A 25461-nucleotide genomic window follows, 5' to 3' on the forward strand; every position below is an offset into this window, starting at 1 on the left:
CAACTTTAAAAAATATATTTTCTATTAGAATGTTTAAAAAAATAAAGTCCCTCGTTATTTTATAAAATTGTAAATGAAACTCAATTTTTCGGTGAGATTTTGTACCTTACGATTTTTCAGGTAATGTCTTAGTACAGTGCCGAGGAACGATTATTTTTATCAAATTACGAAATCGAAGCGAGTGAAGCCGCAGGTAATTGCTAGTCATTTATATTGTACATAATGTTTTATTTACTTATTAACAGATGTATTAAAAGCACGTTTTCAATGCAAATCATGATACAGTGGATCACTAAGTTAACAAGATATTCAAAAATATAAGTCATATTAAAAAAGTTTCATCCCTCTATGGGACATCTTTAGCTACACAGATTTCAATAACACTATTACAAATTGAAGTGGAGAATTTAAGAACCCCTCTATAGTCTTAAAAGCACTGAGTAACTATTAGCTTGACAATACGTTTACTGTTACAGTACACTGTTATATGATGTAAACACAATTTAAAAACTTTAAGTTCCACTGATTGTTATTTTTTTACAATTGGCTTTACGTTGTACCGACACAAATAGGTCTTATGGTGACAATGGGATCGGAAAGGGCAGGAGTGGGAAGGAAGCGGCCTTGGCCTTAATCAACGTACGGCCCCAGCATTTGCCTGGTGTGAAAATGAGGAAACCATGGAAAACCATCTTTAGGGCTGCCGACAGTGGGGTTCGAGCTCACTATCTGCCGGATGCAAGCTAACAGCTGCGCGCCCCTAACCGCATGGCCAACTCGCCCGGTGCACCGATTATTAATAGTGCAGGAGTTGTGTCAAAGTCGCATTAAAATAGCCAATAATTGTGCAAGTGGTGGGCAAGTTGAATGATCAGTGGGGAACGACAAAAATGCCTCACCAAGGCCGTGAAATGAAGAAAATGCGTGTGAAAACAAAAGAAAATGTAAAGAGAGGAGAAAGTTTCCAGACAATGCCAAGAAGTGACCTCAGTCTGAGAGCACTTTGCCATGTTACAGAGAACCCCTAAGCTAAAATGTTGATGTTTCATCCCTCTATGTGACATCTCTAGCACTTCCTAACAAAATTATTATTATTATTATTATTATTATTATTATTATTATTATTATTATTATTATTATTATTATTATTATTATTATTATTATTTACATGCAGAAGCAGGCCCTGCTAAAATTCCAAGCAGTACACTCATAATGGTCACTGGAAAATTCTCTTTGCTGATGACATGACTGAAGAGCACTTTTAAGGGACTGATGACTGAAATTTTGTGATTTCCCTACAAAAAAACCATTTTCAGAATTATTGTTAAAAAAAGAACACCAATTCTTCTATTATCAGAAAATGGCAAAATACAGTAGAAGTCCGTTATAGCGAGAATTCATAACAGTGAAAAATTTACTCGCTATAGCGGATTGTTGTTATATCTGAATTTAGAATAAAAGTCTAAAAAACCCATGAACATTAAAATCGGTTTGAAACGGCAATCAGTTTGTTCAAAACTTGCGTTTCCGCAGATGATATCCACACTACGGCTTACTTGTTGTTATTTTTCGAAATCCGATATTACGTGAAAGTGTATGTTTAATTTTATTCTGAAAAAATATAGTACCGTATTTCTCCGAATCCAAGATGAACCCCACTTTTTGCCTCAAAAAAATTAAATCAGGCTCAAAAAGTAATTTGTAAAATCATATGAATGCCTTTGTTCTACATTAGGCCTACGCCTTTTAAGACGCCAAACATTGACTTTCGTCATGCCATAGATTTTTTTGCAGCTGCGCAATCATTCTTTATTTCCGCGGGGTTAAGGACCATCAAGTTAAAATTGGCATCATAATACCAAAGAGAACCTGTTGAAAATTTGCCGACAATACCTATTCCATGCGTCTCTACAATACGACGATCCACCATGAAATTATTCTTGCTGTCTATAAAACTGTTACTTTTACTCAGCGTCAGATAAAATCGGCTAGCGCTACACGCACGTCTTGCTTGCCGGGTTCGACCAAATTCAGCGGCTAGCAATGTATAGGCCTAATCGCGGACGTTGAAAGACAACGAACGAGTTTATTGCGCCACGATATGGCCATTCCGCCCTTGCGTTTTTCGTGCACACAGCTCACAATTTCATCTTCGACTTCTTTAAAGCGCCCTTGTTGCGGACAACTGAATGCATATTTTGTACAGTACGCATCTCTTTAAACTCTTTGTCTTCACGCTAATGCCAAATATTGACTTTAGTTAGGTTTATGCCGTATTCTCTTGCGGCTGCACAATTATTCTACATTTCCAAGTGTTTAATAACCATTAACTTAAAATTGGCATCATATTATCGAAGAGAACCCATTGAAAATTTGCCGGCATTACCTTTTCCACGTATCTTTACAATATGACTATCCACCACAAAAATATTCCTGCTGTCTATAAAACTGAATTTTACTAAGCGCCAAGTACAATAGACGCGTTATAACTAAGAATTCGAAGGCTCGCATGTTTTGATGCCATTCTGCAGATTTGAGAAACATTTTTGTAGAGGCTAATAGAACACCATTCTCTGTTCACTATTTCCTGAGATCCAGCGACGTTACACACAGGAACTGTACAACCGGTTGTAGCGGCTAATGTACAGGAAAGAGGCAGTCGTTTATTGTCAACGAGTTTTGTGTGTGCGCGCACATGTGAAAAGAAACAGCGTGGTTACCGCGGTAGTTGCCAGTGGTATTCATTAACTTTGTGTTAGGCTGCGAATGCAAGACAACCCTCGAGTTTTCGCATGAGATACTGAGGAAAAAAAGTCTTGGATTCGGAGAAATACGGTATCACTCCAGAGGTTTCTGTGGCAAACACTTCAGTTTTCTTCTTCAAACGGCGTCACCTAACCTAACCGTATATGTATCATAAAAACATATTTCAAACGCATGTAAAGAAATGATAACCACCTCGCGAAATATTTATATGTAACTAGCCTTTCCGAAATGTAACTAGACGCGAGAAGATATGAAATATCCTCTGAAATCAGTGATGTACTCTGCCATATCTTGAGGTGCATCACATTCTTACTTAATTTCCGTATACAACATTAAAATTAAGATATCGTTTACTTCAGTCTTTATTTTTAACGAGTTAACAACTGTTTCTCTGCTACGTTATTTAAGCATTTATTACGAAAACGTGTTATCCTCTTTCATTTCAAATTTTCTTTAGAGAACAGCAGTTGACGGGTATTACTAATCAACTCCAACATCGCTTTTGAATGTCGACGAGAGAGCTCATAAATGCACAAAGTGAGAAAACTATACCGTACCGAAGATGATTGATCGCATTTTGTTGCAAACGTGTCAGTTTTCTTATTCAAACAGTGTCACCTATCCTAACTTAACCGTACTATACGTAGGATGAAAACACACTTTAAGCGCCAGTAGAGAAATGATAACCTTCTCGCTATAAATTTTTATAATAGCCTTCCCGTAATTTAACCAGACGCGAGAAAATATAAACTAACCTCTGAAATCAATTAAGCACTCTGCCATATCTCGAGGTGTATCCCATTCTTACTTAATTGCAGTATTTAGCCTCAAAATTAAGCGGTCATTTAGTCAGCCTTAATTTTTAACGAGTTAACAACCGTTATCAGACACTTTATTTACGCATTTATTACAAAAATATGTTCTCTTTCATTTCGAATTTTCTTTATGGAACAGCAGTCGATGGGTATTACTAATCGACTCCGACATCGCCTTCGAATGCGGACGAGAGAACTCGCTAGTGCACATAGCGAGGAAATGATGCCGAAGGTAATCGATCGAATGCAATATCATCGCTGGGGTGCATAAATATCGGTAACGGAAAAAATCATGCGCTTGCTTAATCGCTTGTAACAACGGATGCCTCAGTGATAGGGCTATCGCTGTAACCGAAGGACGATACACAGTTTAATATACGAATTTTGAAGGGACAGAAAAAGGCCGTCGCTATAACGGACTTCTACTGTGTTTCAAGTTCCACCATTTTTAAAGGCCGCATGGACATTTTAATGGGCTGCCATGCATGTCTGCCACGCCCACCTCACACTTTATCGTGTTTTTGCCCTTTCCGTTTTAATTTGCGTTCAAGGTTTGTACACCCACTGTAGTCCAACAGCTCCAGCAGCGTTTATCATTTCCACACTAATTTCATCCACGCATGGTACCTTTGCCATTTTCATTTTACAGATTGCTAATTCCAACCTCTGATGTGCTTATATCATCTACTGTTGAGTCATCACACCGTATTACTCCTGTCTCCTCTGCACAAGTTCTCACATTCAGCAGTTTATCAAAATACTCCTTAATTCTTCTGTATGTGTTATCAACTCTCCATCTTCCTATTTCATCAGCTTTCTATAAGGTCTTTCTTTCCTATTACTTAGTATATAATTACATAGAGCATTCTTTTACTGCCAGCTCCATCTTTCTCCATATTTTGTGTAAATTCTTCCTAACTTTTCTCTCTTACCAATTTCTTACATTTCCTTTCATTATCAAGACACTCCTGTTTGTTTTCTTCTTTTTATAAATCTCTATCCCATTTATGCCATGCTTTCTTCTTTTGTTTCACTGCTTCCGTTACCTTCTCATTCCAACACGCTGTCTCTTTTTCCTTCACTCTCAATGTTCTACCATAGGTAGGATGCCACAAAATAAAGAAGTAATATTAACCCCTTCGCAGGGTCAACCGCTTATAAGCGTCATCCAAGTTCGTGTGTTTATTACAGATTGCGTCAACCGTTTATAAGCATCGGAAGTTTATAGACATTTTTGACATTGATTGGCCTCATTTTGCTACAAAAGTATTACGTTTTATTTCCCTGGAATATCGTATTCTGTGCAGAATTCATGCGGCCGTGCAGACATGTTTTTCGTGTGGTCAGCATTCGAAGCAAATATGGCTTCCGCGCCTAAACCCCTGAGTGTAAACAAAATAATTTATGCAAGAAAGCCATTACTGTAGGAAGACAAGAAAAATGAAGTACCTTCATGAAAAATTATCCATATTGTACGAGTTGTATAAAAACAAACTATAAATGCACTCCTTCTTTGCCTGTATACCACCAGGTATTTTGCTAGCAATATAACTTGTTCTTTAAACAAAACAAAAAAAACCTACATTTACTTTGTAAGAATTATGAAAGGGTTAGTGTCTGTGTGAAAAGGAAGAGTCCAGAAGAATACCAGAAACACAGGAAGAGGAAGGATGAAGCTATGGCAAGTAAAGTGAAATATAAAGAAGGATGTTTGAATGATCCAATATTTATGAGTGCCATTTCTGATTTGGAAAGAGTTCTTCAGATGTACTACATTCACTATCTATGAAGCAGTTCCTTCAAAGAAACACTATTGCTTTGCAGTTACTGATCAAAGGGGCAGTTTTGAAATAGAAGGGCAAGCAATTTGACAAAGTCCAATTATTCCTATGGTAAAAGTGCCCAAGACCCACACAAATATTTGAAAATAGTAATATTTTCTGTATGATCGCTGTTAACTTGCAGCACCTGAGTTAAAATAAATAAAAATGGGAGTAAAAGTAAGTGAACAAAATGCAGAAAGTCTTGAATAACCTCCTAATTTGTACTGAGCATTTCAGTTTTTAATCTGGTGTAGTGTAAAATTAACAAATGTGGACTTGGTCACTTTTACCGCACAAGCAAAAACTGTTGTTGTAACAAGAAGCAGACAAGGCAGTAAGCCAAGTTGATCAGGAGCGAGAGGATGAGGGGTGTCAACTCAACACCAAGACAGGAATGTTCTCACCTGGAGAAGCAGGTTTTCGCGTCGCAGCTCTTCGATGCGGTTTGCCATCTCAGGATCTTCACTATCGCTGCCTTCGGAACGAGACGGAGAGCTGCTACCTTCAGAGCTGTCATCTTCAATGCTTCTGGAAGTTAATACCAAATGGCAGTTGAAGGTATTAGTGGACTTAAGGGTATCACAACTAACTACAACATGTACATTAAAGGTGGTGCTAGATTGTAGCAATGGTACGCAACATCAACATATCTGTACGTAGTTCCACATGGCACTGGCATTTTTTCAAAGCAGCCTTGCATCTAGCAACACCTGTCGAGTCTCGTGCCCACCAGGTGCATACCGGGTCATCTTACATTAAGGCAATTTGTCCAATAACAGATCATTTATACTGGTATTATAAATTTACTCATTCAGAACAAATATTTCAGATTCCCTATTGGAATCAACATCTATATCATCTGATGGCCAAGCAGGCATCAATTTTTGGTAGTGAGAGAAAATCTCTCGTAGTGCATTGGCACTGCTGGTGGCTCCAAGTAGCCTACGCAGTGGCCTCAACGGTATGCACTAGCCATGCATCTTGGTAGGTGTGCTAGGTACCAACTGATGAGCCCAGCCTAGCACACGGGGGCGAAACGCTGGCAACCAGGAATGAGTTAGCTGGAAAATTTATAATGTTCAATAAGGGACCATTTATATTGGTATTATAATTATGCTGCATCGCCATGTTGCTGTAAATTGAATCTGATTAGGGCAATTCACGCTAACGTCACTGAAGAAAAATGTTTTGGTTTCTACGACCACAATTTGAAAATAGCGACATTTAACTTAACAAACATCTTCATTAAATAACATCACATTATACAAAAATTTAGGGACAGTGGTGTCACTCTTAAAAACAAATTTCACCAAAGACTCATGGATTTCTACATATTTTTTAGATCTTTGTGTTTTTCAGTGTTTTTTAATTATGCCATTTATGGTCTATGCAACGGCCGAGGATGACAAAATAAGGAGAAAATTAGTTCCAATAATATTTTAATGAGAATATACCAAATTTTAAAATGAAAATATAGTTATGTTGTCACTGATAATTACGCACTCCATTTAACGTTGAACACCTGTCGATACGGATCATTATGAAGTTTATATCATACGAAGCATGTAACTAACGGCTTGTCCCTTGCTGTGGTCTGTCATCACAGCAACCTGCAAATGCTGCGAGAAGATTTTGAAACAAAGACATTCGAAAGGGACTGTGACGAGCACCGCCTGATCTCTATTGTCATCATTTTCATCTCCCCAGCTCCTGCCAGGTCGGGGTGTTGCCTCTCCTCTTCAGTAATTGTATTCTTATACTGTTCTTAGCCTCCAGCACTTGTTTTGGTATTCTTCCCTCCTCCACCTTACCACTCAGTTTTTCTACCCCTATCTATTTCCTGACCTCAACATTTCTTACTCTGTCCCTCCATACCATAGTCCTCAGGAACTTCATCTCACTGGCCTGAATTCTTGCCGTCATCCAAGTCTCTGATGCACATTATCTCCACACCAGCTTGTACGCTTCTCCTCATCTCCTTGTCCAATCTTGCATTATTTCACTTCCCAAGTATTCAAGAACCTCAAGGTTTAATGATTCCTTCTATTTCTGCTCTGTTTTGCTCACACCATATTTCTCAACAGTGTCATTTAAAGCCTCTACTTGGATTTGCACTTCTGTATTGTTGACTCCCCCGATCACTATTGTTCAGTTTTGACTTGACACTTGAGTGCTGCCTTTTGGCAGAGGCTAAGTGAATTAATAAACAGCCAATCGCCCAGTGGGTAACCACTGCAATTAGCCATCCGAGTACTGGCGGGAAAACCATACCTATTTAAGGCATCAATCAAAAAACACTCAACTTACTTACGTTAACACTAACAAACACCACATCCAAAGTGAAATTTCAAGGAGAGATCCAGATAAAAACAGGTTTGAGACAGGGTGACAGCTTATCACCAACACTGTCCAACATGCTTCTAGGTAAGGTCAAGAAAACCCTGTGGAAACATAATGACTCAGGTGCTATAATAGGTAGTAAGAATAAACATGTCAAACCCAAGTGTTTAGCCTTTGCTGATGATTTGCCACTCTTCGCTGAGACAAAACAGGAAGCAATAACAAGGATAAATGAACTACAGGAGATAGCCGAGTAAACAAGTTTAAAAATCTCCTTCAGAAAAACAGAGATAATGAACACGGACAGAAATTATGTGAAGAGAACAATGAAGACAAAATATGACCAGGTGAAGGTCACAAAGCAGTTTAAATACCTGGGAGATATTATCAGCAGCAATGGGATGGATAAAGCAGCCATGGAATATAGGAGACTTAAGTTGGAAAGGCTAAACACTGCCACCAAAGCCATTTACAACAAAAAGAATCTTTCCATTAACGCCGAACTAAGACATTACAATGCTGTGGTACAACCAGTGATTCTGTATGGGGTGGAAACAGCAACACTAGTGAACCTGGAAAAACTACTAAAGATTAGAAGGAGAATATTAAGGAGGATTTATGGCCCACGGGTGGTAGATGGAAACTACCAATTATGATCAAATAACGAGATGTACAAAAGAACAGAAGACCTGGAAACAACAATAAGGAAAAGACGGCTGCGATATTATGGTCAGAATGGATCCAGCAAAGTTAAATAAACAAATTTTTAATAAAATATACTACTTGAAGAGCCAGGGGGTATATGCCAAGTAGATGAAGGAAGAACTCAAGAGGTTAGGAATTGCAGATGAAGAATGTCGTGATAGAGACCAATTCAGGTGAAGACATTCCAACATAAAAGTTCTTGTGGAAGAAAAGAAAGAGCACAGAGGGGGAAAATGGATTGAAGAGAGAAGAACACAACATTCTGAAAGAATGAAGGCACTGTGAAGAAATTGGAAGGAAGAAGGAAGGCGAAGTGGCATTGGCGTTGTCCTAAGTTTGGCCAGTTCACATGAAATAAACAATAAAGCAGCCAATCACTCTGATAGAGCGCGTTAGACTCTAGTTTCGGTTACCAGTGTTGTTAATCTGTTGTTTACTGTAACCACGTACTATCAGCTGTGTGTTGTATTGTGCTCAGTTCTTTTCGCGGTCTTTGTCAGTTTATTCGGTCATTCTTGACAAAGCACCAACAATGGCAGGCAGATTGAGTGGTTCAAGGAGTACAATATTTCGATTAGTGAAAGGGGGATCTCATGCATCTTGTGAAACAAGACATGCCCTAGTACCCAGTTTACGTGGTGGATGAAATAGTCAGGAGGCTTGGGCATAAAGTTGTTCACCTCCCACCATACTTTTGCCATTTTAACGCCATAGAATTGATTTGGGCCCAATTGAATGATTATGTAGCTGCGAATAACAGACTCTTCACAGCTTCGGAAGTTGACATCCTTCTCTGGGAAGCAGTAGGCCGTGTAAGTGAATGTCGTAAGACACAATCTGAGATAAGTAAGTGATGCTTGGGAGGGTATCACGGACGATTATGTTGAAGACGTTATAATCTCGTTACGGTCAAGCGAGAGTGAAACCTCAACAAACGACGACAATGCCGATAGTGATTCAGAAATGAGTGGTGTATTCCCTTTGTAAGACTTTTTCCTTCCTTTAAGAGGAACTGAATATATTAGCAACGTGAGGTGTTCTAGATAGTGAGTAGAAATTTCAATTTCTTGCATTTTATCTGTTCGAACATTGATCAGTTTTTATCTTATAGCCTTATCCTGAATATGTTATGTGTTATGCATGTTACTGTTAAGAATAATGGATTCCGACATTATTTTCGAGTATATACATTTCCGTTCGTGTTGTGTGCTGTGAATCAGCCGTTTGTACTCATAACAATTTGGCACCAATGTCTGTCTTCCAGTAACTGCCAAGCTGAAACTCATACAAATGGAACTATATGCCATTTGCAAATAATATTTTCTTGCCTTTGTTTCCTTTAGAATTTCATCCATAACCATTATAAACATAAGTGAGACAATACACTTCCCTGTCTTAGTCCAGTTTGGCTTTTAAACCAATCTGTTCTCTGCACTGGAGTCTGGAAACAATTGTATCAATTCTTATACACTGCTTTCACTAGTTGCCCTGACTGCCTTCCACATACTTTTCTCTCACACTGTATCGTATGCCTTCTCTAGATCAAGGAATACCGTCACCAGACCTTTTCCATATAACCTCTGCTTTTCCATCAGAAATCTCATGGTAAATATAGGGTCTCTCGTTGACCTGCCCTGTCAACATCCATGCTGCTCTTCTAAATTTCTTTCCAGCCTTCCTCTCATCCTCCTTTCTATTATTCTTTCCAATATTTTGGTTACTTGTGAGAACAATATTATTCCTCAATAATTGTCACATATCTTCCGGTCACCTTTCTTAAATACTGCTATTATTGTAAAATGTATTGCTGACATAAAGTTCAAGACAAAGTCCTATACAAAGAGGCAGGTGAAAGTGGCACAGGCTCTCTTCCCAGCGCCCTCTTCACAGGTAAGTACAGGTGGGGAGAAAAGGATCCTCCTATCTCTGACTTGATTTGACATTTACCGTATTTCTCTGAACCCAAGATAATGAATTTTTTTCTCAGGATCTTATGTGAAAAATCAAGGGTCGTCTTGCATTCGCGACCTAACAGTACTGAATATCACTGCACGGTAACCACGCTGCTTCTTTTCACCCCCCGCGCACAAAACTCGTTGACAATCAACGCCTACCTATTTATTGTACATCACTAGTTGCGACAACGGATTGTGCAATGCCTCTGTGTAACGTCACTGGATCTCGGGAAATAATGAAGAGAGAATGACATTCTATTATCCTCTATAAAAACATAGTAACGAGTCTACTGTACCTCACACTTAGTACAATTAAGTTTTATGGACAGCCGGAATATTTTCGTGATGGATCATTATATTGTAAAGATAGGTAGAACAGGTATTACCGGCAAATTTTTGACGGGTTCTTGTCAATATTATGATGCCAGTTTTAAGTTAATGGTTATTAAACATGCGGAAAAAGAATAATTGTGCAGCTGTAAGAAAATACGGCATAAGCCTAACTAAAGCCAATATTCGGCGTTAGCGTAAAGATAGCTTAAAAAATGTGTACTGTACAAAAAAATGCAGTGTTCCGCAACAAGGACGCTTTAAAGAAGTCGAAGATGAAATTATGAGGTGTGTGCGCGAAAAATGCAAGGGCAAAATGGTCATACCATGGCCCAATAAACTAGTTGATTGACCTTCAATGTTTGTGTCGTTATTAAGCCTATACATCGCTAGGCGCTGAAGTTGGCCGAACCCGGCAAGCGAGACATGGGTATAGCAGCAACCGGTTGTACCTGATGGTGAGTAAAAGCAATGGTTTTACAGACAGCAGGAATATTTTCAACAGGTTCTCTTTGATATTACGCCAATTTTAAGTTAATGGTTATTAAACCCACAGAAATAAAAAATAACTGTGCAGCTGCAAAAGAATATGCTACAACTAAAGCCAATGTTCGGCGTTGGCATGAAGACACTAAAAATGCGTACCGTACAAGAAAGGCATTCATTTAATTTTACAAAGCATTTTTTAAGCCTGATCTAGTGTTTTTGAAGGAAAACTGGGGGTGTCTAGGATTCAGAGAAATACAGTATTTCTTTCCAATCCTGTCAAGGAGGTAGTCTATGTAGTATGGGTTTGCAATAAGTTAAATCTGTATGCGTATATTTATACAACTGGGGAAGAAGGTGCACTTGGCTGGGGCTCGAATAGCTTGGAACTCGCTTCTTAATACCCGGCATTGGTGTTTTTTGGACTGACAAGCCACTCTATTGTCTCAAATGCGTTAATTGCACCATTTTGCAAATATTATTTTTGCACCACAATTTTCTCGAGTGTTCACTATGCGATTGATCTCAGAGGATGTACAACCAGAGCTACTGACCTGTAGTTATACTTGGCCGTACGAGCCGTGGCCAGCTCAGCGCGCAGCCTCTCGATCTCGGCGCGCTCGCCCTGTAGACGACCTCGCAGGTCCGCTTGAAGACTCAACAGTTCTCTCTGCTCCAGCTGTAGAACGGTCTCTTCCTGGAGCAGGCCGAGCAACTCCTCCTCGGGCTCTGGTCCCTCGCCTGCACAGGTACAACCCGTCAAACAAAGAATTAACTGCTGGTGGTTTTGACCGTTGTTTTAAGAGGAAGTACAACCGTCCTCCTTTTTACTAATCGTTAACTGTTCAAGAAAAGGAGTATCACTCAATGAAATTGCTACATGATGTTAGTTTAAGGTGTGTTCTACAGTTTGTACAAGGGTAAGACACCAGGGCTGTTTTAGTTTAACTCAGATCTCCTTCATTTCCAAATAACTACATAAAGTATTATAATCTTTAATCTACAGTCCCTGGCCAAATGAAAATGACCACCTAAGGAAACCTAGGAATACAAACTTTAAATTGCCTTTATGTATTTAATTCATGTTTTATTTATCTTAATTGTGTAAATGTGACTAGACTTATACATATACACACAGAATAACACAACTAATCACAAAACTCAGATTTGAATCCTCAATTAATTGTCAATACTAGTATTTTGTCAGCCCTCCTTTTGCTGCAATAACGGCCTGCACTCTGCGAGGCATTCTATCTATGCATCGTAAGCTCATATCCTTCAATTGCTGGTTGTGGTTCCAGTGGAATATGATCCATTCAAGTAAATGTATCCTCGTAGTGACATTGTCTTTGGCCACTTCCCTCTTTAACAGCTCCCATACATTCTCAATTGGGTTGAGGTCGGGAGAATTACCTGGCCAGTCCAACAGAGGAACTTCATTTTCCTTCAAGAATCTTTTGACGGTCTTTGCCGTATAGCAGGGCGCACCATCTCGCATAAATATTTTCTTTTCATCTCCTTTGAACCAATCCCAGAGTTGTGGAAGAAGTTGAGTTTGCAGAACATTGATGTACTGTTGTTGTTTCATCGTACCTTCAACGATGTACAACCTACCCAAACCTCTGCTACTAATCACTGACCATATCATCACCGAAGGTCTTTATCACACAATCTTCATTGAATTTTTCCGATGGCCTTCTCTTAATAAACTGAGCCTTGTTCATTAAAATCTGGAAGGTGCTTTTGTCACTAAAGCGTACCTGAAACACAAAAGCACTTTGTAAAATTTTTAAAACTATGGATAATTTTCAAATCAAAATGAAGAGTTGGGAAACATACCGATCTCCAGTCTTTTACAGTGAAGTGTTTGTGCGCCTTAGCCCATTCCAACCGTTGCTTCATCATCCTCGAATTAAGTCTTGGCTTGCGAGCAGGTCTGCAGCTCTTGTAGCCCAAGTCTGCCAGTCTCCGCCAAACTGTTCTGGTAGACACTGGAATTCCTGCATGCTGCTGTTCGTTGCTGCTCTATCTTCTATTATTATTTTTCTCAACATTCCTTCACCGCGAGGTGACAGCACCTTTTTTCTGCCACATTTGCCCTTACGATTCGATGCCAGAGTGTTCTTTTCATGTAACCTACAACTGGTATTAGCCACTGAAGTTTTTGAAACTCCAACTTTTTTTGCTATTTCTCGCTGTGAAAGATTAGTTTCAGTCAAAAGACCTTGAATCATTCCCCTTTTGGTTGGTGACAGGTCCTTTTCTAAGCCCATTTCTGAAAACAACGATTTGAGGTTAGAATTGGAAAATGTTGTTAATTTTCTCCTAAAGGAGCATACTCTTATTGTGAACGGGCGTGAAATTTATGTACTTGCAAGCAGAAATGAAAATAATTGATTAGGTTTAACTTACCATTAGAATTTTACCTTTAAAAAGCAACTTGTGTGCAGAGAAAATGAATACAAGAGCAACACGCATTTCCCTCCATAAGTATAAATTGGCGCCAACATGTAAACGGTGTGAACAACATACAATATTTTTCACTATTCTCCCACTTAAATGTTTCCTTGATATATAAATGCACTTACAGTCTTCCTACAAACACTTTCCAGTGTCGAAAATGGTTAAATGAATCCATAAAGAGAGAAAATATGAGGTGGTCATATTAATTTGGCCAGGGACTGTAAAGCAGAAATTTCCACATAATCAACACAATTAAATTGGTTTTCTACAGTCTAAAGGTGAAACTGAAAATCATGTAGAAGAAAAGCTGCAGAAATGGAGTCGAGAGTTTAAATATCAACAAGGCTAAGACGGTGGTGATGAAGTTACAGAGGGGAGATGACACCAAACTGGACAGTGGACTACTTGGGTAGTATAATACCAAAAGCCAACCTTGCAAAATATGAGGTGGACAGTCGAATTAGCAAGGCAACTCAATTTTACCACCAAGTAAGAAAACTGGTGTGGAATAAACAATTACCATTAAAAGCTAAGATGACATTATATAAATCATATTATACACCCATCCTCGCGTATGGCTTGGAAACCACCATTCACCTGCATACACCCCAGCGTCAGTGGGTAGGGTCTGACACATCCCACTCTGATGAGTCTAGTGTCAGACCTAAGACGAAACGCTGGTTAATAGAGCAAACGCCTGAAAAGCCTTACATCTGATATGTTTTTGACATTTTTAACCACCACGTTGACAAAACAAGACAACTCTACACAACAAGCTGCAGAAATGAAGGAAGGACAAGTCCGAGAGGATGTGGGAATAGGAGACTCCCTACTACAGAGGATCCAGAAAGCAAGACTGAAGTGGTTTGGCCATGTGAGAAGGATGAGTGCAAGCAGGACTGCAAGAAGAGAATATGAAAGAAAAGTAAAAGGAAGAAGACCACTGGGCAGACCCAAAGGAAAATGGACCAATCTGGTGAAGAAAGATGTGAAGGAGAGAGGACAAGATTGGGACAAGATTACAAGAGAACAGCGGTTCATTGACAAAGCTGAAGAGGACTCGTACACCACACCCAGGCAACTGGATATGGTCAACGATGATGATGATGATGCTGCTGCTCCAAGTGTAAAGGTAGTACGACATTAATATGAGAAACAGTAAATCGCCTGTACTGAAAGCTTGTGTATTTTGACTTGGACTCTTTCTCCCAACACTGTCTGGCCAGTTACCCCACTATTACATGTGATAATTACATGTGATAAATATCATTCTTTATCCCTATTGATGATACTTGATTGGAACAATAAGTTAATTTATTGAATTCACCACCTAATCAATACAATAAGTCTTGTCTTAGTTGATTTACTTTGGCATGTTAACTAAAATGGTACATGTTTCGCCTTAAATTTTAGGCATCATCAGCCATTATCTTAACCTTAAAATAGAATCAGGGACCTGATTTACATATACATGAAATAAAACAATTTTTTAAAAATAAAAGAACCTTAACTTATTGTTCCAATACCCCACTATAGTAATGAGTAGAGAGAACAGCCAGCATCTCAGCGCCGAGTGTCGGTAGATAACCTGATTCCCTAAGGTGAACAACGGCTTCGGGCGGACCAAGTTTCCTTTAGTGGAGCACTGGTCCCCCTAGGGAAGGAAATGATGCTGGAACCCACTATACTCTGCACAGCTTTACTTCTAAATTGACGTTTTGCAAAACAAATGAGCATCGTCTTACCTCGGGTGCCAGCACGCTAGTGCCACGAGGACGGCTGATGCAATACGGCCCCGGTAAACAGCCATCGTAAAATGCAATACCGTATTCAGAAAAGCGAATGAATCGGAATTGGAAACAAATTCACAAAAACTATACTTAGTAAGAACATCAGACACTAAAAAGAGAATACATTATTAAGAATAAAAGAGAATGAGGAAACTAATTGTAAACTATACTATACTATTCCAGAGATAAAAAGCAATATGTGAAACATATTAGAGAAGAAAAACGCAAAAGATCGCGAACTGTACACGGTGAGCGAGATAGGTTAACCACGTGGTGAATGTTGGCAACTAGGTTTCGAGATTGCACTCTGCTGATTTATGTCTATATGAATGGCAGCTTGGGACTGGTTGGATGTCTATGTTCAGCGCATCCACCAGACAGAGCCAAAATCGGCCAAAACGTCAATTTAAAATTAAAGCAGTGCAGAGTATAAGTCTGTTAGAAGCGACCTGATCACCTGCTGGCAGTAGCTCTAAAATGCCATCGTACTAACAGCCTAAAATGAAAATGAGCTTCAGAAAAGGCTAGGGCGCTCCCTGGAAGCCACACACAGTTCTGTGAGAAGTGGGTGAACAGTGAAGAGCATTACGAAGTGACAAGAGCCAAACTCATGTTACCAAGTGGAGAGTCAGAAGAAGTGAATGATTTCAGTTAAGGATAGAGAATGGAATAAAGGATTTCATCCAAGTGTATGTACAAACAAATTCTTGAAGACACTGGAGAGAGAAATAATTGATGTGGAAGTGACTGTCATGGGAGACTTTAATGCAGTGCTGGGATGTGACAGAAAAGGAAAGGAAGAAGTAATTGCACCTTAAGGATATGGAAAGAGGAATGAAGAAGAGGGAGAAGTTGGTGGATTTTTGTGTGAGAAATAGGCAAGGATGAAGAATAGTAGAAAGATTACAAGATATTAATGGGGAAACAGTAAATGATTACTTATTGGTGGAAAGAATAAATCGTAGACAGTTGTTAGATGCAACAGCAAAAATGAAAGTAGAAAAGGCATGGACAATGAAAGATATGAAAGTACAGTAAAAGAAAAATTCCAAAATGAATTGAAACAACGCATACCCAGAATTCTCTGCAAATAACCTTACTCCTTGTGGGTGGGGTTAACTTCCAATAAGTAACCTGGGGAACCTGACCCCTACAGAGCGCGTCCCCAGGTGGCGGATAGGGGGCCCCTACAGTATGTAGGGCTGGTTGAAATAACCAATGCAACCCGCGGACCAACAGGTAGCCCAATTCCTGGGGGTTTTAAAATACTGGGACACCCTCTCTCCAGGGGTCATAAATATGGAGGGCCCTTGCCCTGGGTTAAGGGTGAAGACCTCAACGGCATCTACGGCAGAGAAGATGGACTTCGGTACGGCGGAGATGGCGGAAGAGGCAACCCATCCTTCTGGGGTGTACAGATGGAAGCTACTGCCTTGTAGGACGAGGAAGGCATCCTCAAAGGCTAAGGGAGTAAACCCTGAAAGAAAATCCTCTTATGCGTTAGGCCTAGCAAGTCAGCAGGAGAGTATTTTGCTTTCAATAAGAAAAAGAGCCTCGGAAAGAATATTATAGACCGGACTGACACGTCCTCTCAGACAATTGTAAAGTATGATGACCGTAAGGCTGATGATATACAATGTTCTGAAAGGAAACCCCAAATAAAAAAGAGACCCAAATACCGAATTGGAACTATGAACATTCTATCATTAACTGGAAAGTTAGAAGAACTCCTAGACATGATGGATAGAAGAAAAATATCAATATTGGGATTAAGTGAGACCAAATGGAAAGGGATTGGAAGTAAGACACTTCATGGAGGTTATAAATTATACTGGAGTGGACAGGAGAAGGTAGCGAAAAATGGTGTTGGATTCTTAATTAACGAAAGGACTGATGCTACAGCTGAAGTTATCTGCAAAAGTGATAGAATCATTAAAATGTTCATGAAACTGGAGAACACTAAGTGCACCATCATACAAGTGTATGCCCCACAGACAGGCTGCAGTGAGGAAGACAAAGAGAAATTTCGGCAAGACCTGGAAGATACAGTTAATGAGGAAAATGTTATTATTATTGGAGATCTAAATGCGCAAGTTGGGGTAGACAGACTTAGGTACGAGAACATCATTGGTCCACATGGATTTGGACAAAGGAACCCAGAAGGAGAACAACTATTAGATCTGTGCAGAAGAAATGACCTTATAATCAAAAATACATTCTTCAAAAAAAGAGACAGTCACAGAATAACAAGGTACAGTTGGGATGGCCAGTATAGAACACCGATTGACTACGTAATCACAAATAAAGATGGTGGCAGGTACGTCACAGATGTAAAGGTGATCCCTAGTGAAAGCATGGACAGTGACCACAGATTGCTGGTAGTAGACTTCAAACATAAGGCAAATGAAACGCAGAAACTTATTACGAAAAAACCAAGGGTTAAAACTTGGAAGTTGCAAGAAGTCCAAATAAAGGAAGAATACAAACTAAGGATTCAACAGAGTTTGCCGAAGTGTGAAGTAACCAGCGTTAATGAAGAATGGAAGGCCTTCAAAGACACCTTTGTGGGAGAAGCCAAAAACCTATGTGGAGTTACAAGTTCTATCAAAAGAAGAAAGGAGACACCATGGTGGAATGATAGAGTGAAAACAGCGGTGAAGAAAGAAACCAAATAAAGGCACTGGAGAAGGAAAAACAAAAACAGGGACAAGAACGAAATGAACAAGAAATACAAAGACTTCAAGGAGTATACAGGAACAAGAAACTTGCTGTAAAGAACATTGTAAGGGAAGAAAAAGAGAAGAAATGGAATGAGTTTGCAGACAAACTGGAAGAGGACAGTAGAGGAAATATGAAATTGCTATACAGAGTAGTGAAAAACAAGCGAAGGGATCAAGAAACCATAAAAGCAATAGAACGTGATGATGGAACTCTGGCACAAGAAGAGGGAGAAATTAAACAAGAACTCAAGATCTATTTCAAAAACCTGCTGAATGGAGATACAGAAAACGTAACAACGGATAAAGGAGAGCCAAGTCGAGGAACCACAACTGAACCAACAATTACATGGCTTGAGGTTGAAAATGCGCTCAAGAGCATGAAGAAAGGAAAGGCAGTGGGCATAGACGAACTAAGTGCAGATATGCTGAAAGCAGCAGGAATTCCAGGAATCCAGTGGCTCTACAGACTGCTCAACAAGGTATGGGAGGAAAATACTATTCCTGAGGACTGGAAGATGGGCATCATTGTACCTCTGTTCAAGAAAGGAAGCCGACGAAAATGTACTCATTACCGTGGTATCACACTACTGTCTCACGTCCTGAAAATATTGGAAAAAATAATAGAGACCAGAATCAGAGATATTGTTGAACCAATTTTGGAAGAAGAGCAGTATGGTTTCAGACCAGGAAGGTCAACTACAGACCTTATATTTGCAATACTGGGAGAAGAACAAGCCTTTATTTTTAATATTTTTGGACATTGAGAAAGCATACGATAGTGTACCAAGGGAAAGAATTTGGCAATGCATGAAAGAACTTCAAGTGCGAGACAGCCTCATAGACAAAGTGAAAATGTTGTATAGTGGGAACAGAAGCTGTATTCAAGTAGGATGTGGTTTGTCGGACTGGTTTGAAACAAAGAGAGGAGTGCAGCAGGGCAGCTCATTGTCGCCACTTCTATTTATTATTGTAATGGATGTAGTAATGAAATCTATTAAAAGGAAAGAACATGGAGATATCAAAGCCTTCACATTTGCAGATGATGTTGCGATCTGGAGTGACTCAGAAGAGGAATTGGGAGAGAGAATACAAAGCTGGAATGAGGAGTTTAAGAAATATGGCTTAAACATCAGCAAGACCAAGACGGTGGTGATGAAAGTGTATGGGGAAGGAGCAGAACCAATAGTCATGTTAAATGAAGCTCAACTGGACAGCGTTCCAGTTTTCAAATACTTGGGTAGCGTTATATCAAATGACAACCTACCAAAACATGAGGTGAACAATCGAATCAATAAGGCAACACAATTTTACCACCAGGTAAGACACCTGCTGTGGGATGAGCAAATACCCATGAAAACAAAAATGACATTGTACAAGTCCTATTATACACCAATTCTTACATACAGTCTCGAAACCACAACACTGACCAATAGAGATAATTCCAAACTTCAGGCAGCTGAAATGAAATTCCTACGCACTATGATCCAGAAAACCAGGAAAGACAAGATTAGGAATGAGAAAATTAGAGAAGTAGGAATAGATGATTCTCTCCTCAATAAGATTCAGATATCAAGACTGAAGTGGTTTGGTCACATGAAGAGGATGCCAGTAAACAGAACTGCAAGGAAGGAATTTGACAGAAAGGTAGAAGGAAGACGACCCGTGGGAAGGCCACGAAGGAAATGGATAGATTTAGTTAAGAGCGAGGTACTGCTGAGAGGTCATGATTGGGACAAGTTGGTGGAGGAAGAATGGTACAAGGACAGGATGAGATGGAGGAGGCTCATACACCACACCCGGGAAACTGGAGATGGTTTAGGATGATGATGATACCCAGAACTGAGGCGGAATGGGGCACGTTCAAGCTGTGGAAAAGAAATATTAGAATATGTGCAAACAATTTACTAAAATAAGCACATGTGGGGAGGACAGAGTGGTTCTGGACTATGATGAGGAAGTGTGCTGGCACCACTGGTATTGATGATGCTGTGGTCTCTGCAGCAAACAGAAAGGAAGTACAAATACAACTTGACACACTGAGCGATATTACTGAAAACAGTGTGGAAAAGAGGAAGACAATGGTGCTGACTAGAAGATAAAGGCACAAAACCTAGAAATTGTGGAGAGCTTCAAGTACTTGGGAAGCAAACGGAAGCAGGATTCAACAGGGAGTGTGACAAACCTGGTGTGGAGGAAGGAGGTAAAGAGCTGATGCAGCAGAGACCTCGACATTGACAAAAAGACAGGAGACTAAAATCCAGGCCAGTGAAATGAAATTTCTACAAAGTATGACAGGAAAGACAAGAAATGACAGAGTAAGTAAAGAGGACGTCAGGAATGATATCAGAGTGCAAAAGCTTTTCAACAGAATGGAGAGGGATGAACTTAGATGGTTTGGATATTATAAGAGGATGGAAGAGGGAAGATGCAGATGACGGAGACCAGATAGGAGGAGGGGGGGGGGGGCAAGAATGAGATCCGAACTAAGGTGGTTGAAAATCAACTGGAAGAGACATGGATTAGAACACAGTTAAAGACGAGCAATGGTGGTTGGATAGAGGAAGATGGAAAGGTGCCGTAAACATCCCACACCGACAGGAGCTGGACAAGCAAAACTGATGATGCTGATGATGATGATTCTTTCATCCAAGCACTAAAAAACTTGGACTTCACAAATTATTCATACTTCCTCAATACTGGTCAGTCACACTTTTCCTTCTTTCCTGTTGTAGTAAACTTCCCTTCCATAGCCTGGTCTTTAATGAGCTGATGCTGACACACTCAAAAAATCAGAAGCTAATTGTACAGAGGATGTTGGTGGGGATGCTCTGAGTAGGGGTTTTGATGTGTCACACACAAAAAAGGGACAGCTCAGTTAATTATGCTATGAGCGAGCAAGTGGTACTCACATCCGTTGCACAATGCATAATCATTACCATCATAATCATCAAGTTTCTGGTGAAAGAAGGCACCAAATGCTCCGTTTACAGTTTGGGGAAGCAACTCTTTCAAAGACCCAGGTGTATCAATGGCACAAACAATTTTTGGTAGCACAGGAAAAAGTGGAAAATGAGCCCCACCAAAGATAACCGCGGACAAGCATCACTGCAGACAATATTTGTGTTGATGTACATGGCCTTATTGAAGAAGAAATTTCTGAAATTGCTTCACTTGTAGGAATAAGATTTGGAAGTGTTCGAGCCATCATCAATGATGAACTTGACCTTCGGACGTTGTCTGCCTTCTGGGTTCCTCGCGACCTCACGCAGGAACAAAACAAATCCCACCATGATGTGCGTTGAAGGCATCTGAATCGTTACGAGTCAGAAGGATATGATTTTTTGCGTCGCATTGTGACTTCTGATGAAACTTGGTTATTATTACACCCTGGAGTCAAAACAAGCAAGCACGGAGTGGCGGGAACAAGGTGCAGCTGGCCCAGTCAGGGCCTTTCAACTCGAAGGACAGTGAATGCAGCCTATTACTGCCGCCTTTTGGTCGAGACAAAAGCTGCATATCGCAACAAACGTTGCCACAAACCGATCCGAGATGTTCTTCTTCTGCACAACAATGCAAGGCCACACACTGCTGTTGTAACATGGGAAAAAATGGAGGAAATGCAATGGACACACTCCTTACAGTCCAGACTTATCACCTTGTTGTTTGGACAACTGAGAGGAGAGCAGTACATGTGCAACTGGCTGCACGCACGTTGTTGTTCTTTTTTCGAAGATGGCATAAAAACGTTGCCAATTCAGGAGACCATGTAGAAAAATAAGGTGCTTGTTGTGTATTTGTTGGTGGATTCAATAAAATTGTAAAAAATAACTCCAGTTTATATTTGATTCACCTTGTATATTGTCAAAGGGGATGAAAAACATCAGCCAATCAGGTGAAGCTCTATAGGGAAACAGACCATAATTCTGCCATCTTACACACAGAACAACGAAAAGCACTTGATTTTTATAGAGCCTGCTGTTGCCCTTGCAGATCATGATGGACTGTGAAAGAGAAGGAACCTGGATTGGACAGAGGAACAGTTGGAGCTGAAGTGGGAAACTGTGACACAAAAACCAAATTTAAAAGATCAGGAGAGCCACATGTGAATGTAAGTAAGAGCACATTACTTGGAATGTCCTCAGATTTTGCTGTTGCTCCTTGATCAGGAACGTCCTCCGTCTTCTCCTCCTGCTCCGGCGCTTCCACGTCGGGTTCCTCAGGAGGAGCCGATGGGACGGGAGCGGGCTCCGCAACTGGTTCGGCCGGGACGGACTCCACCTTCTCCACAGAAGGCTGGGTTTCCAGGGCCAGCTTGGTCTCCGCCACGGAGGTGTCTTCCTCGGAACAGGAGCGGGCTTTCTGGAGCGTCGTGTCGATACGGAACTCGTTACTGCTGCTGCGGTCTTCTTCGAGACTCTTCTGGTTGTGACTCATCTCCTGTGCCCGCTGTACAGTGCGCAGCTTCCTCTGTAACACAAGACACATTAAGTGCAAATACTGACCATCTGGCCGCAGTAGACTTTAGGCTACTAATTTTGTTTGTTATAGAATTAATTTCCCAATCAAATCGTATGATGACATATTGATGGAAGACAGTTGAAGAGTGTTTGGAGTGTCCAGTCCCACTATGCAGAGAATGAATGATGGCCAAAAACCCAGTGTGATACATAAATTTTACATACGATAAAAATGAGAATGCACTGTTGGTCAACTTGACTGATGAAGTAGGAAAGGGTCAGAAATAAGGACGTGTGGCATCAATATCTCAAAAAGTCTCAAAACCATCACTAGATATGGTTCAGCCACATAAAAAGGCACAATCCCCCAATGGTCGTCAGATATCCACATAGTAGTGGAAGGATACCAGCCTAGAGAAGGACCAAAGACGAGACGGACGGATCAAGTGGACTCACTGAGGACGATGCCTTCAAGACAGATTAGACTTGTAGACCATACTGCAAGGAGGAAGGAGATATTCCTTGTGCATATTTATTGCAACAGTAATGACAGCATCCTCCACCCACCTTTAGATGTGACCTGTGTGGCCGCATGCTTCATGTGTAGATTGGCTTGATTAGTCATCAGCGACATCTCCACAGAGCCAACAGACTTCAAGAAAAACGTATTCTCGGAAACTAGTAGCGGCGACGGCTGCCGCCGGCGAACGACACCAGAGCTAATCCCAACACCAAAAGGAGGCAGCCACTGCTGTCAGCGCAGAAACATAGCAACAGGAACAACATACTGGGTTGTGTCATAGAGAACTAATGACCTGATAGATGGATATGGCAACTTCATACTTCTCTGTCTACTCTCACTGCAGAGTAACAGGAGGAGACATAGATGTTGGTCGCTGAGCTTGTGAAAAACCATTAAATAAGTGTATTACTGTAAATAACCGGCTTCAGAGAATTGCACAACGTTATAAACAGTATAACAAAAGCAATACGGTCCATCACAGAAACAACGTCACATTCTGAAGTACTTTCCTCTGGAAATAAACTTCAACATTTGGCATTTTAAAACTCAAATATTATTTCATTCTTTCTTTCATTTAAATTCAGCACTCAGTACGTGAAATGTCCTACAGAACACTTGTTATATCTTTGTCATAACGGGAAGAATCTAAACTTGTTATACAATAAACACAATGTGCTCTCCCCTCATCAATGCCACTTCTTCTCAGCTCCCATGTTTGGCTTTAGAACTCATTAATGAGCCCTTACTACCTTTGTACAAATGACTTGTTTACTCCTCCTTTGTGTTTGTTCTGTGTTCCTAGTATTTTACCTCCAGTATTCATGTACAGTCGAAACTGCACCTCCCTAGTTATTCCAAAGTCCTAGTCCATGTCCTATGAAATACATGCTAAAGAAACCCGGATAGTACATCCATGTCACTCTTTAGTACGTTTGTAATTCCCACCATTAGAAATTTAAATTAGCGTTCCTGACCATGTTGCGCGACTGGCCTGGGTGAGGATCTGGCCCTAGTGTGTTGGCCTACAGCTGCAGGGACTGTCAGTCTTGAGCAAGTCTTTGATGTGGGATTGCACAACAGTAGCTCGAGTGACGTGTTGGTGCTTAATTCTACATTTGTAAGTGAATTGTGTAACAGCAAACATAAATTAGGCCTACTGCAGTTACGTATACAGCTCACGTGCTGGTGCTTAATTTTACGTACGTAAGCGAATTATGTAACAACATACATAAATTAGGCCTACTGTACTTACGCATAGTGGTTTGCAGGACATTCAGCTATGGAGAAGAAGAAAGCTGGGCAGTTCACAAATGATGAAAAATTAAAGTTTATTGAGAAAGCAGATGCTAATCCACACATGCAACGTGAGCAAATCACCCAGACGTTCGACGTTTCTATGGCAACTTGAAACATAATTGTTAACAACGTGTATAGTGTAGTTCGCATCAGTAAGAACGGTTTTCCTCGATTTACTACAGTATATTGGTGTTCTTAAAATATATTATTTCTTTTCCAAAATTCGTTTTCATGGCCGCAGATCTTAAAATCTCGGGAGTTGTATCTCCATGGGGAGTACCTATTTCTAAGAATGGAGAATTCACTTCTCCTTTAGCAGGTTAGCAATCCCTATTTGCTAACACGGCGGGACCATGCAGTTGCTAAGCAAAGTCTTGGAGGGGTGTGCCAATCCAACTGATGACCCCAAATGGCATGTTTGGGTGAACCTCTGCAAACGCACACGGCCTAACCACCCAAAAGTTGGTTCTGTTCCCGAGATTTTATTATTTCTTTATTTATAGTATTAATTATAATTGGAAACATTTGTTTCTTTGTTTTCATCGCAATTATTTTTATGTTCAAACCTAACCTTAAATTTAACAGCATAACCGATTTTAATTTTTTAGCACGCTCCCTCTTTATGACTTTTTTTTTGGCCCCACATAAACGTTCTAACCAATTTCGGCTGTATATAGTCTTGTCTCTTCTCCCATTTTCCTTTATTTATCTGCCTTACCTTACATTTTATGATTTTTTTTGTATTGGCTTTACGTCGCACCAACACAGATAGGTCTTACGGCGACGATGGGACAGGAAAGGGCTAGGACTGGGAAGGATGCGACCGTGGCCTTAATTAAGGTCCAGCCCGAGCATTTGCTTGGTGTGAAAATGGGAAACCACGGAAAACCATCTTCAGGGCTGCCGACAGTGGGGTTCGAATACACTATCTCCCAAATACTGAACACTGTTAAGCAACTGCAGCTATCGAGCTCGGATATTATTAACACATC

General features: G+C 40.2%; 1 protein-coding gene across 2 annotated transcripts in view; it reads right to left on the bottom strand.

The window, feature by feature from the left end:
* Positions 1–25461, bottom strand: part of Rlip (Ral interacting protein) — an 81302-nt gene that overhangs the window by 6909 nt on the left and 48932 nt on the right. Inside the window, exons 10-12 of one of the 2 annotated variants that reach the window (XM_067156480.2) lie at positions 22321–22660; positions 11775–11961; positions 5809–5929 (exon numbers count right to left, since the gene is read on the bottom strand). In XM_067156480.2, coding sequence (XP_067012581.2) covers positions 5809–5929; positions 11775–11961; positions 22321–22660 — 648 coding nt within the window. Of the gene's footprint in view, positions 1–5808; positions 5933–11774; positions 11962–22320; positions 22661–25461 lie in introns of both variants that reach the window. The other variant, XM_067156479.2, reaches the window with a different exon arrangement.

The sequence above is a fragment of the Anabrus simplex genome, chromosome 12, assembly GCF_040414725.1.
Source record: "Anabrus simplex isolate iqAnaSimp1 chromosome 12, ASM4041472v1, whole genome shotgun sequence".
NCBI classification, from domain to species: Eukaryota; Metazoa; Arthropoda; class Insecta; order Orthoptera; family Tettigoniidae; genus Anabrus; species Anabrus simplex.